Raw genomic sequence first — 12630 nt, 5'->3', positions numbered from 1 at the left:
ACAACCAAATATCCAAAGAAAACTCAACTACAGAAAAACAAGATTAAGAACATTACTACGACAAAAAAATTGACAAATTTAAGTTATTGCGACGTATAACGAAAAGTGGCTGGGTTCAAATGCCTTTGCAAATCGAGCACGGCAATTCAGTACAGCTACAAGCGGGTCGGCTATACCATACTTCAGAGATATTTTCGAATTCCTCTTATTATCACAGCCGCAGTTGGGTAAACACCTTTCACGGTTGTTACCATGATGTTACATATCCATCACTTGGGCGACTCATGATCCTTCGGCCCTCCACACCACCAATTTCATTTCAGAACTACTTTCTGCTTTTTACCTTGTTGTTCGTAAAAACTCTGGATATTTACCAACCCCTCATACATTCAATTTTGTCGTATTATTTTATAGACTGAATTTTTAGAAAACTGTCCATTCAATGTATATGTTACGTGAATGTCCCGAAATTGGTAAATGTTGATATTCACTTGTGAATGTCCGAAATAACTATTTTTCTCCTTGGCTTTAGTCAGCGTTGCCAGTCAACTTTTCAATTTAATGCAAGGTTTGATGATGACAGGTTAGGTTAGATTAGGTTTGGTTAGGTTAACTTAGGTTTTCAACTCATTTCCGACATTTATAACCAAATTTAACCTGGCCTAACCTAAACTAATATAACCTTACTTTAACTTTTACCATCATTGCTTGCGTAAGACTGAAAACTGACTCGCAAAGCTAATTGAATCTAAGCAGAGAAAACGGAATTTCGGACATTCACCACTAAATTTCGACATCAACCAGATTTCGGACATTTATGGTAATATACATAGGATATGCATCCTGTGTTCGGAAGTTTTTACATCAAAACGATTAGCACAACAGGGAACTTCCGAAGCTGTAAAATTATTCAATAATATTTTCTTTGGGCTGATTTTTTATTTTTTCCATGCAGGTGTACTAGAACATTTTTTGGGGCTACCCTTTCCTGAACTTTAGAAAGAAAATTTTTATCCATTCAATCGAAAAAAAAAAGAATACACTTTCTAGTGATGCATAGCTCATGAAATCTGAATATCTGTATCTGCAGCACATACATATGACACCAAAATAAATATATATTTTAAACCATTACATAAAAAACAACATATTTTTTAAGCTTAATTTAAACTTAATTAGTTCAGGAATTGGTGCGCTGAGTTTAGGATTCTTTTTCCGAGAGGGCGAGGGTTCGAATCCTAGTGTACCCAATTATTTGGTTTGGGACGAGGGTCAGTGGCGTTAATCTGAAGGCTCAGTCTGAGTCAACCAAGGTGTAAATGGAGAGCTGGATAAGTCTAGTGAAGTAAAACAGGAAGCGTGTGCGAAAGCACAGGATGGTTGGCTCCCAATCCCCTTTTGCACTTCCTGGCTGAAGGGCCAAGAAACAGAGATCAGCACCGCCGGTAGGGACCATAAAGTCCAATGCCGTATTATTTACCTTTTTTTTAAAATTAATTGTTAAAGGTATAATGCAAAGACTCCTTAGTTATTATTACAGACACTATTGTATTCATCTTAAACTCCAATACTAAGATCCAAATAAATTAGTTAACGAAATTATACTGTTTAATTATTTTGACGTTAATTGCTTTATCGTTAAAATTACTCATAAAAAACGATCAGGTTTGGTTAACAATAGATTTTCTCAGTAAAACACGCTTTTTCTGTCACCATCGATACCAGGATCTATACAAATTCAAAAGGTATTAAGTGACATTTTTGGTTAAATTGAAATTGGCAGTCCCCTCGTTGAGCTAAACCAAATTCATTGGTTGGTCAAGTGGCGTAAATCGGCAGAGGGGGGGGGTGTTCCACAGCTACGTTTGCCCCATGTTGTCCTGTATTCAATTGTGACTATTAGAGGATTTGTGACAAATAGCACTGGCTAAGCCTTAGACAGTGCTAATTGGACTTGAGCTCAAGTTAGAATTTTAAGGTAAGTAATTCATGTTACGTCATCTTCTTAGAAATCGTGTTAGAAATCTTCAACGCAGCACAATAAAATTAAATTTCTGGATAAATAAATAATAAATAAATAAATAATAAACATCTATATTTATTCTAAATATATTTATTTTAAATAAAAAATAAATTCTAAAATAAAAAAACAAACTTTTTCTAGGAGATCTTCCATGCTTAATCAGAGCTTGAACCTCCATCTTCACTCAGCGTTTTTAGTTTTTGAATAGTTTGCTTATGATAATTGCGATTATCCTATTAACGATTATGATGGTTTTATAGATTGTTAAATAAGCCTAGTTTAAAAGGATTCGTTAAAATATGAAGTTGTTCTGAACGTAACGTAACATACCGTTTAGCGTAGAAAATTACGTCCGTAGTACCTAAGCTGATCAACTGATTGGGCAAGCAGCCAATTTTGAATTACTGAGGTAATTTTCGCTGACCTAGGGACCTAGCTTTACATACTACAGAGCTTCAACCTCATCAACCGTCATACCAAAGTAACAATAAAGTTATCCCGGATTCACAATCCGATATTTTAAAACAGAGGTTTCAATTCGGGGTCCTTATATATTGATAATGTGATAGTTCAACCAATTATTGAAGGGTCCTGCAAGGCCCTAATGTGCCCATATGGATAGGTACTATCTGGAAGATGATTGAAGAGATACTAAGGTTAAATAGGATGATACTCAAAGGAAACTATAAAGCCCAACCCCAAAGCAAATGACACAAAAGTGATGTTTTTTCATTATATGGCACTTGCAGTTGCATGTATCATTATGGAATTTATAAAAAAAACGTAAATATGTGAAATAGATTTCTAGGAAGGCATTTAAAATTACTCTTTGATGTTCTTATAACCCACTTGCCTTGGATAACATTAAACTTGATGAATTTTATTTATTATGAATCAACTTAAAAATGCAATTCTTTTTATATGTCTATTATTATCAAGACTTCGTTTTTTAGAGTGTCGGTTAATTTTGAGCCATAGTTCACCCGCCATACTGTTCCTTGCCAAAAAACCGTTTGATAATTCAAAAAAAATAAAAATAAATAGTTAGACCTAAAGAATTCAGAGACTTTTTTTTATCTTTATACTTTATTTCATCCTTAGATCTTTAGACATTAGAATATAGACATTTTTGTCTATGTGTGCCAACTATTACCAAAATACTATTGATTTTGCGCTAAACAAAATCTTTGTAACTTTAAACGGCTTATTTCTGAAAATGCTATAGTTTTCAAAAGTAACAAGGAAGATAGTAGGTTAAATTTATGCATAAAAAATTTAGATTGCATTCATCGTCTAACAAGAAAATAACAATAACGGCAATGTAACAATAAAGTAACAATAAGTAACAATAGCGGCAATATTGAGCATTAATGTTTTCTTGAGCCAAAGTAATTCGGTCACCTTTTAAAATTGAATCAATTGATATAGGAATCATCCGTACACAGGTGCTGAAGAGAGAGAGGAATTTTGGACACTTTTTTGGGCGCCCACTTGCTCAGAGTCTTGGGCAAGTGACCCAAGACTTTAAAAATTTGTGAAAAAGTTGAAATTTGCACAGAATGCGAAGCCGATCTTTGGCAATGGATAGGTACTATTTGGAAGATGATGGAAGAGAGACTAGGTAGTAAAGGCAATTTTCTTCAAAATTATTATAATAAAATAACAAATTTAACATAATAAAATTATTCTAGGCCAAATTACAATAAATCAACTCAAAACGAGCAGAAATTAACATGAGCAGGGTTGGAGTCCCCATACTTTCTCAATACCCCCCCCTCCAAAAGTGGTAGTAGTTAAGGAAAAATACTAGAGCGGGCAAAGCGTTTTTTTCAACTTTTTTAATGAGCATTGGAAATCCCCCTCCTAAAATCTAGGGGAGCGGAATTGTGTTATTTTATAAATAAAATAGCCTAAAAAGGTAATTTTTAAAACTTAGAGGGGGGTAAATGCCCCTCCTTTCTATTGGCCCGCTATTTGCCTGTTAAATCAAAGAACTTGACACGCCGCCCCAAAAAATCAGGTATATTTGTTTTTTACCCCTGTTGGTTAATCACTCCGAACACGTTAAACTTGATCTAAATATAATCTAAACTAGCTTAAAAACACCTAACCAATTGAAAATAATTGATTAATCGTGTCGAATACTCCTCTCTCAGGGGCAGCGCAAATCCTTATTGAGCATTAAAGGTAAAAAAATTATATCTAAAAAGGAACACAAGTCTCCATTAAAATAAATTTATTGAAAAAAATTGCTTCGAGACCAGAATAATTCAATGCAGATGGTGATCACCTTCATGCTACATTATCTTTCCCGTTTTCTACGAGTATTACAATTGTTTTATTTGTTTTTTTAATATAATTCAAGAATATAACTTTCAGCAACCCTATAGTAAAAAAATTTTACTATAGGCCATTTATTTGTCCTATAGTAAAGGCCAAATAAAGTCAATTTGAAAAAGGAAAACAAATTTTTGCAGATATTCAAGGGTCATATTTTTGAAGGCCATATTTTATTCAATATCCTCCTCTTCCAACTAATTCTTAATTATTTTCACATTTTTTACGAGTATTACAATTGTTTTATTTGTTTTTTTTTTAGTCATGTCACACAAAAAAGTTTCATCAATTTGGATGTAAGTAAATTGTGATTACATTACTGCTAGCAATAAAGTCAATAAGACTATCTTTATTCCTAGGTTATAAGTTTTAAAACGGTATTTGATTCAGCAGAAAGAAAAACTTTGATGAAAGTTATAACCTTAAACTTATTTAAAAAAAAAACAAATAAAACAATTGTAGGCCTATTACTCTTAAAAAACGTAAAACATAGTGTAGTATGAAGGTGAAGAAAAAATGTAATGTCAGTGGCGGATTAACGCAAGTTTATCGGATCAACCTGTTTTGAGCCCCCCCCCCCGTAAAAAAATACTGGATCTGCCCCTGTGTAGTGTTGTCTGAAGAAAAAGGGTTACAATGCATGGGATTACTACAATGTAAGTGAATTACACTGTGTTATTTTTTTTTTTTAATATATAATTTTATATTAAAAAAACAACGCTGAGTGTTTTTTAATGCCATTAGGATATAATTTTCAGTCCGGAGTAGAGGTATCACTAGCCAAAATGTTTGAGAGAGGGGACCAATGGGGGTAAGAAAAAACCTTGTAACTACCAGTTTCAAGATGCATTGTTTATTCTCGTAACTAATAAATTAGTCCAAAAACTCATAAAATAGTTTCAATTGCCAATGGGGGATATGGTGTAATATCCCCACACCTTATATGAGGGGGTCACTATAGAAAAGAAAAACTGAGCGTGTGTGATGGAAGTGGCGGACATGGGTTAGATACAATCCCAGTCAAGTGACAATAGTGTTGGTATTGGTGTAGCACATAATTACCGCTAGAGCAACGGTGTTACCATTCTTGCATCAAATATTTTATTGAATTTATTAAATATTATATTAAATTTACCCAAGAAAATCTCCCTTAACAACTCCACGCGTAAAATTGACACGGAAAAGAGAAAGTAAGAAAAAAAAATTGTATAGGAGTTCTGGCAATTCTGGCCGTAAAAAGAATTCCTCGATAAAATAATTGACATTTTTTTTATTTAGATTTAGTAGTGAATACCTCAAATAGCTAAAATTGTCTGACTCATTAGTTTCTGATTACTATAGGGAGAGGGGTAGGAATGAAGCACTCATATTCCTTCATTTCAACTAAGTCTCAATATCAGCTCTGTCAGATGAGCAACGGAGTGATCCGTATAGCACTCCTTTCCTTTGTTCAACGAATGGCCCCCGTGTATCACACGCAGCAACCTACTTGTGCACATCAAACACCAAACACTGGTATGTGTATCAATAACAATGATTAGAAAAGCTACTGACCACAGGGGCCAAGAGTCTCCTTCTCGCTTATCAAACGCTAATAATCCTTCCGCGGGTTCACCTACGGAAACCATATTACGACTTTTACTTCCTCTGAAGGATCCAATTTGACTATAGTACTTGATCTAGCTTGTGTGATTTTTGAGACTGCCAATCGATTTATATTTATTGGATTATTTATTGATTTATATTTATCGATTACAAAATGTCGCTTGTGAGATTTTTGAGATAGCCAATTGATTTATATTTATCGGAAAACTATGCATTGATCTTTCAAGTTTTAAGGTCAAATTTAAGTTGTAATTCTTTAGATGACCAAATAATTAAATTTAACGGGGAAGGTATTATTTTTTTCCTACGTAATTTCTCCCCTGTTACATCTTAACCCAGAAATTTATATAAATGCAACTTACTAAATAAACGGAATCCTCTCTACCTAATGTTTGCTTCACAAGAACTCGAATCAGACTAGCAAATTATAAGTCTAAAGAAAAAAAGAAAACCTCTTCCATTCAAATTCGTTTAACCTGGTCTTACAAAAATGCATTCTTTTATTTCATGCTTTAATCTTCACAGAAACTTTTTTTTAAGCAAAAGAATTTGTCTTTCGTTATCCTGTTACTATGTTAACTGATTACATTTAAATTGGCACGATTTTAAACTAAGTAGGTTTATATTTCCTGGACATGCAAGCATGGATATGGTTATAATCCTAGAACTGAGGCTGTTGATTGCAAAAAATGATATGAAAACAATTCTTACCTTATGATATGCAAACAATTGTAGTTAACACATTTTGACTGTTGTTCCACTATGTTCTACCCCCAAGGACCATATCCTGCAAATATATAGCCATAATTATATAGTCCTATGGCCTTTTGCCATGAGTCACTTTTGTTTCAACCCGTGTACCCGTAAATTGATTCAACGGGGACGAAATCAAGAAACAGAAAAACACGTGAGAAACTTGTCCCAGCCCACTTGAGGACGACCTGCTTTTGTTTGGTCCTGGATGATTGGCCGAAAAACATGATCTTCAATAATCTGTCATCCTTTATCCTCAAAACTCATCCTAGCCATTTCAACCTTTCTCTTGTTCTAGCCGTAGAACTATATCAAACAGTTCGTGGTAACGAGCTGTAAGTAAGGAGCAACCCGGCTTAATAGTAACCGAAACTCTAAAAAACAGAATTTTGATACCAACAGATACATCACAAGAATCAAATTTTTATGCTGATTTCAAATATATAAGTTTCATCAAGTTTAATATTGCCCATCAAAAGTTACGAGCCTGAAAAATTTGCCTTATTTTTGAAAAGAGGGGGAAACACCCCCAACAAGTCATATAACCTTAATGAAAATCACACCATCAGGTTCAGCGTATTAAGCCTGCAGTAGAGGTTCTACTTCCTATCTGTAAACATCTGGAATTTTGTATTTTTGCCAGAAGAAAGATCACGAATGTGTGTTTATTTGTTTTTTTTTGTTTTTTCTTTCCCCCAGGGGTGATCGTATCGACCCAGTGGTCCTAGAGTATCACAGGAGAGCTCACTCGAACGGAAATTAAAAGTTCTAGTGCCCTTTTTAAGCGACCAAAAAATAGAGGGCAACTAGGCCCCCTCCCATGCTTATTGTTCTCCCAAAGTCACCCTATCAAAATTTTGAGATAGCCATTTTGTTCAGCATGATCGACAAATATAATAAATATGTCTTTGAGGATGATTAATCCCCCACAGTCCCCGGGGAAAGGGCTGCAAGTTATTAACTTTGGCCAATGTTTATATATAGTATTGGTTATTGGGAAGTATACAGACGTTTTCAGGGTGGATTTTTTTCTGGTAGGGGGAGGGAGGATGGGTGGTTCGGAGGTTACATGGGAGGATCTTTCCACGGAGGAAGTTTTCATTGGAGAAGGGACATTTCTATGAAGGGGACACCGGATATCCCAGCATTATTTAAAAAAAACCATCAGAAATTAAAAAAAAAAAAAAAAAAAAAAATGATTCGGGGGTTATATGGGAGGATCTTTCCATGGAGGAAGTTTTCATGGGAGAAGGGACACTGCTATGAAGGGGCACCCGATATCCGAACATCATTTAAAAAACAATCAGAAATTAAATAAATAAAAAAAAAACAAGTTTTTCAAATGAAAGTGAGGTGCAACATCAAAACTTAAAGCGAACAGAAATTATTACGTATATGATTAGGTTAGCCCCCTAGTCAATACCTCGCTCTTTACGCTAAAGTTTTTTTAGTACTTTTATAAGAGCTATTTATTCTAATTAACGGCTTTTGTGATTAAGGAATCATTCTTAAAGAATTGGAACACAATTTGAACTTTAGCGTAAAGAGTGAGCTATTTACTAGAGGGCGAATCCCTAATATACGTAATGAAAATTTACGAATATAGTAGTTCATTACGTAAGTTAATTCGTAAGTTACGGATATTTATTAATAATAAAAACGTTCATAAATAAAATTAAACAACTTTCGAGAAAGCCATTTAACCAAAAAAAAGTAAAATTAATATGCAAATTTCGTTTTAATTATTCATGTACGGTAAGCAAAAATCAAAACCTGCACTAATTCAAAAAAGTTCATAAATTAAATAAAAAGACAAGTTTTTTTTAACTGAAAGTAAGAAGTGACATTAAAACTTAAAACGAACAGAAATTATTCCGTATATGAAAGGGGCTGTCCAATCCTCAATGCCTCGCTCTTTACGCTAAAGTTTGACTCTTTCTCACAACTGTATTTTTTAAAACAATATAAAACTTTAGTAGTGTGCATGTATAAGACTTCAGGGGATATTTCAGGATGATTTACTCTATATACTCCATATAAGGTGTTTTACAGAAGGTGTTGTCGTAGAAACTTAAAAAAAAGGCTCATTCGATTGGAAATTCAAAGGGCTAGTGCATTTTTAAATAGTCGAAAGTGATTAGAGGGCAACTAACCCGCCTCTCACGCCCACCGTTTCCCCAAACACATCTAATCAAAACTTTGAGATAGCCATTTTATTCAACTTAGTTTTGAGTTCTGGAAATTAGGTCTTTGATTATGACAACCCCCCCTGCAGCCCTCAGGGCAAGAGTTTTAAATTATGCTCAGGGGGCATATAAGGTTTTTATATAACGCGTTGTCGTAGAAACTTTAAAGAGGTCTCATTTGATTGAAAATTGAAATGGCTAGTGCCCTTTTTAATAGTCGAAATTGATTGGAAAGCAACTAACACCCCTTCCACGCTCACCATATTCTAAGACACATCCAATCAAAATTTCGCGGTAGCAATTACGATCCACGCAGTTTATAGTTCAGAAAATTATACCTTTGAGCAGGACACTCCCTCCACAGTCTTCAGGGCAAGGGTTATAAGTTATGCCCTGGGGTAATTTAAGGTTATTATTGAAATATTTGTCGTAGAAACTTGAAAAAGGGCTCATTCGCTTAGAAATTCAAAGGGCCAGTGCCCTTTTTAATAGTCGAAAGTGATTTGAAGGCAACTAATCCCCCTCTCACGACCATCTTTTCTCCAAACACACCCAATCAGTATTTTAGATAGCCATTTTGTTCCACGTAGTTGATTTCCAGATAGAAAATATGTTTTTGAGGAGGACATGCCCTAAAACCCTCGGGGCAAAGGTTTTAAGTTATGGCCTGGGGGCATATAAGGTTTTTATAGAAGGCGTTGTTGTAGAAACTTCAAAACAGGCTCAATCGATTGGAATTCAAAGGGCTATTACCCTTTTTGATTGTCGAAAGTGATTGAAGACAACTACCCCCCCCCCTCTCACGCCCATCTTTTCTCCAAACACATCCAATCAATATATAATTTTTTTACTCCATACCCTGGCACTTCGTATCGAAGTAGTTGTCGTAGAAACTTCGAAAAGGGCTCGTTCGATAGGAAACTGGAGTGACTAGTGCCCTTTTGATAGTCGAAAGTGATTGGAGGGAAACTAGCCCCCCGCCCATCAATCCCCCAAACACATTCCATTAAAATTTTGAGATAGCCATTTTGTTCAGCGTAGTTGATTTCCAGATAGAAAATAGATAGATAGATAGAAAATAGATTTCCAGATAGATAGAGGACACTCGCCCACAACCCTCAGGGCAAGGGTTTTAAGTTATGCCCTGGGGGCATATAAGGTTTTTATAGAAGGCGTTGTCGTAGAAACGTTCAAAAAAGGCTCATTTGATTGGAAATTCAAAGGGATAGTGGCTTTTTTAATAGTCGAAAGTGATTGGAGGGCAACTAGCCCCCCCCACGCCCATAATTAGTAGGAACCTATCAGAACCTACAGGGCGAAGTATACCCTATTGCCAGATAAGAAAGGTACTATTTAGTACTTTAAAAGTACCTTTATCAAGGTCAATCAGGGACCAAGGAAATAATGCGGGGAAAATGCACATGCGCACTGAATACTAACGGGACAATGGTATTGATCCACGAAGGGGACATGATCAGACAAGATTTCTGGGAAAATGATTGCATAATCGAGGGGGAATTCCAATGTATCATGAGGGGATTCCATTTTTAAATATGGCTTCTCTGGTCTTTAGTGTCAAAGATAAACTAATATTCCTTAGGAGGGCAACTAGCCCCCCCCCCCCCCCCACACCCATCATTCTTCCAAACACATCAAATCAAAATTTTGAGATAGCCATATTGCTCAGCGTACTTGATTTCCAGATACAAATCATCATTTTGAGCAGGAGATTCCCCCAAAACCCTCAGGGCAAGAGTTTTAAGTTATGCCCTGGGGACATATAAGGTTTTTATAGAAGGCGTTGTCGTAGAAACGTTCAAAAAAGGCTCATTCGATTGGAAATTCAAAGGGCAAGTGCCCTTTTTAATAGTCGAAAGTGATTGGAGGGCAAATAGCCCCCCCCACGCCCATCATTTCTCCAAACAGATCCCAAAATAATTTTGAGATAGCCATTTTGTTGAGCGTAGTTGATTTCCAGAAAGAAAATATGTTTTTGAGGAGGACACTCCCCCACATTCCTCAGGGCAAGGGCTTTAAGTTATGGCCTGGGGGCATATAAGGTTTTTATAGAAGGCGTTGTCGTAGAAACTTCAAAAGGGGCTCATTCGATTGGAAATAAAAAGGGCTATTTTCCCTTTTAATAGTCAAAAGTGATAGGAGGGCAACTAGCCCCCCCCACCCACGGCCATCATTCCCCCAAAACACATCCAAACAAAATTTTTAGACAGCCATTTTATTCAACGTAGTTGAAAGTTTTGGAAATTAGGTCTCTAAGGATTAAAACCCCTCCCCCCACAGCACTCAGGGCAAGGGTTGTAAGTTATGCCCTGGGGGCATATAATTTTTTTTATTGAAAGCCTTGTCGTAGAAACTTCAAAAGGGCTCATTCAATTGGAAATTGAAAGTGCTAGAGCCTTTTTTAATAGTTGAAAGTGATTGGATAGCGACAAATGCCCCTCTCATGCCCACCATTTTCCCAAACATATCAAATTAAAATTTTGAGATATACATTTTGTTCAACGTATTTGAAAGTTCTGGAAATTTTGTCTTTTAGGATGATAACCCCCTCAGAGCCCTCATTGCAAGGGTTGTAAGTTATGCCCTGGGGACATATAAAGTTTTTATTGAAAGCGTTGTCGTAGAAACTTCAAAAGGGCTCATTCAATTGGAAATTGAAAGGGCTCGTGCCTTTTTTAATAGTTGAAAGTGATTGGATAGCGACTTACGCCCCTCTCACGCTCACAACATTCCCAAACACATCCAATCAAAATATTGAGATACCCATTTGGTTCAACTTAGTCAAAAGTTCTGGAAATTGGGTCTTTTAGGATGAAAATCCCTCGTAAATTCCTCAGTGCAAGGGTTTTAAGTTATGCCCTGGGTTCATATAAGGTTTAGAAAGTTGTTGTATATAATTTATAGAATAGATTTTAGTCTTCCTCAAATCCAATTTTTATTTACAAGATATTCTACCTACTCACGAGGTAGAAACTTTGCGAGTCGCTGGCTCGACGCTGGTCTTCTTCATTATTCATTAAGAGAAGTAGAAATCTGGTAAAAATGAAATGGTTGTGGCATTTCAGAATCCTTGCAGAATAGTTGAAATGTCTAAGAGCTATGTTTTTCTAACAGAATTAATAATCAAAATTAGTATTATTTTTATTCTTCGAAAACTACTATATACAAAACTTTGAATAAACTCCTTTGGTCAAACTTCAGAAGTATATTAGAACTGCGGGATGTGGCTATAGTTATCGTGAATGAAAATCAACTTATCCACTCTCTGTGGACTGAGGCCATTTCTCTTCTAAGTCACTATAATAGTCACTATTAGGCCTACCACCAAAAATAGTCTTTTTGCGGTCAGACTAGTCACAGGAATAGACAATGACTTTCTGGGAAGTGCGGTAACGTAGGAAATTTCACCGCGATTTTGCCTTTGGAACAGTAGAACGTTGCTGTCACCGTCGTCTTCGGTTTCTTCCTATGTCTTTGAAAGGATGAAGTATAGTGCAACTTGATTCCTGATTGGTTCCAGCTCTTCCGATTCGCTTTTCTTTTTTAGACAACCTCCTTATTCTCTTTTTCAGCCTTTTTTTTGGCAGTATTTCTTCTAACTAAAAAAAATTTCAAAGAAAATCATTTTTTCACACGACCTCTTTTTCACACCACCCAGGAGGTAGAGGTCAAGGTGCGTTCTTTTTATAGAGGTATCGCCATAAGCCA

The 12630-nt window shown here is 35.7% G+C and overlaps 1 protein-coding gene across 1 annotated transcript in view; it reads right to left on the bottom strand.

Moving 5' to 3' along the window:
- Positions 1 to 12630, bottom strand: part of LOC148942543 (glucose-6-phosphate isomerase-like) — a 50540-nt gene that overhangs the window by 30741 nt on the left and 7169 nt on the right. The window contains exon 2 of the mRNA XM_089102299.1: positions 6328 to 6346. Within this exon, the coding sequence (XP_088958425.1) occupies positions 6328 to 6346 (19 nt within the window). The remainder of the gene's footprint in view (positions 1 to 6327; positions 6347 to 12630) is intronic.

Source organism: Artemia sp. Qi Xiang Cuo, chromosome 16 (genome assembly GCF_049724085.1).
Source record: "Artemia sp. Qi Xiang Cuo chromosome 16, ASM4972408v1, whole genome shotgun sequence".
NCBI classification, from domain to species: domain Eukaryota; kingdom Metazoa; phylum Arthropoda; class Branchiopoda; order Anostraca; family Artemiidae; genus Artemia; species Artemia sp. Qi Xiang Cuo.
This window is presented reverse-complemented; position numbering and strand designations above follow the sequence as displayed.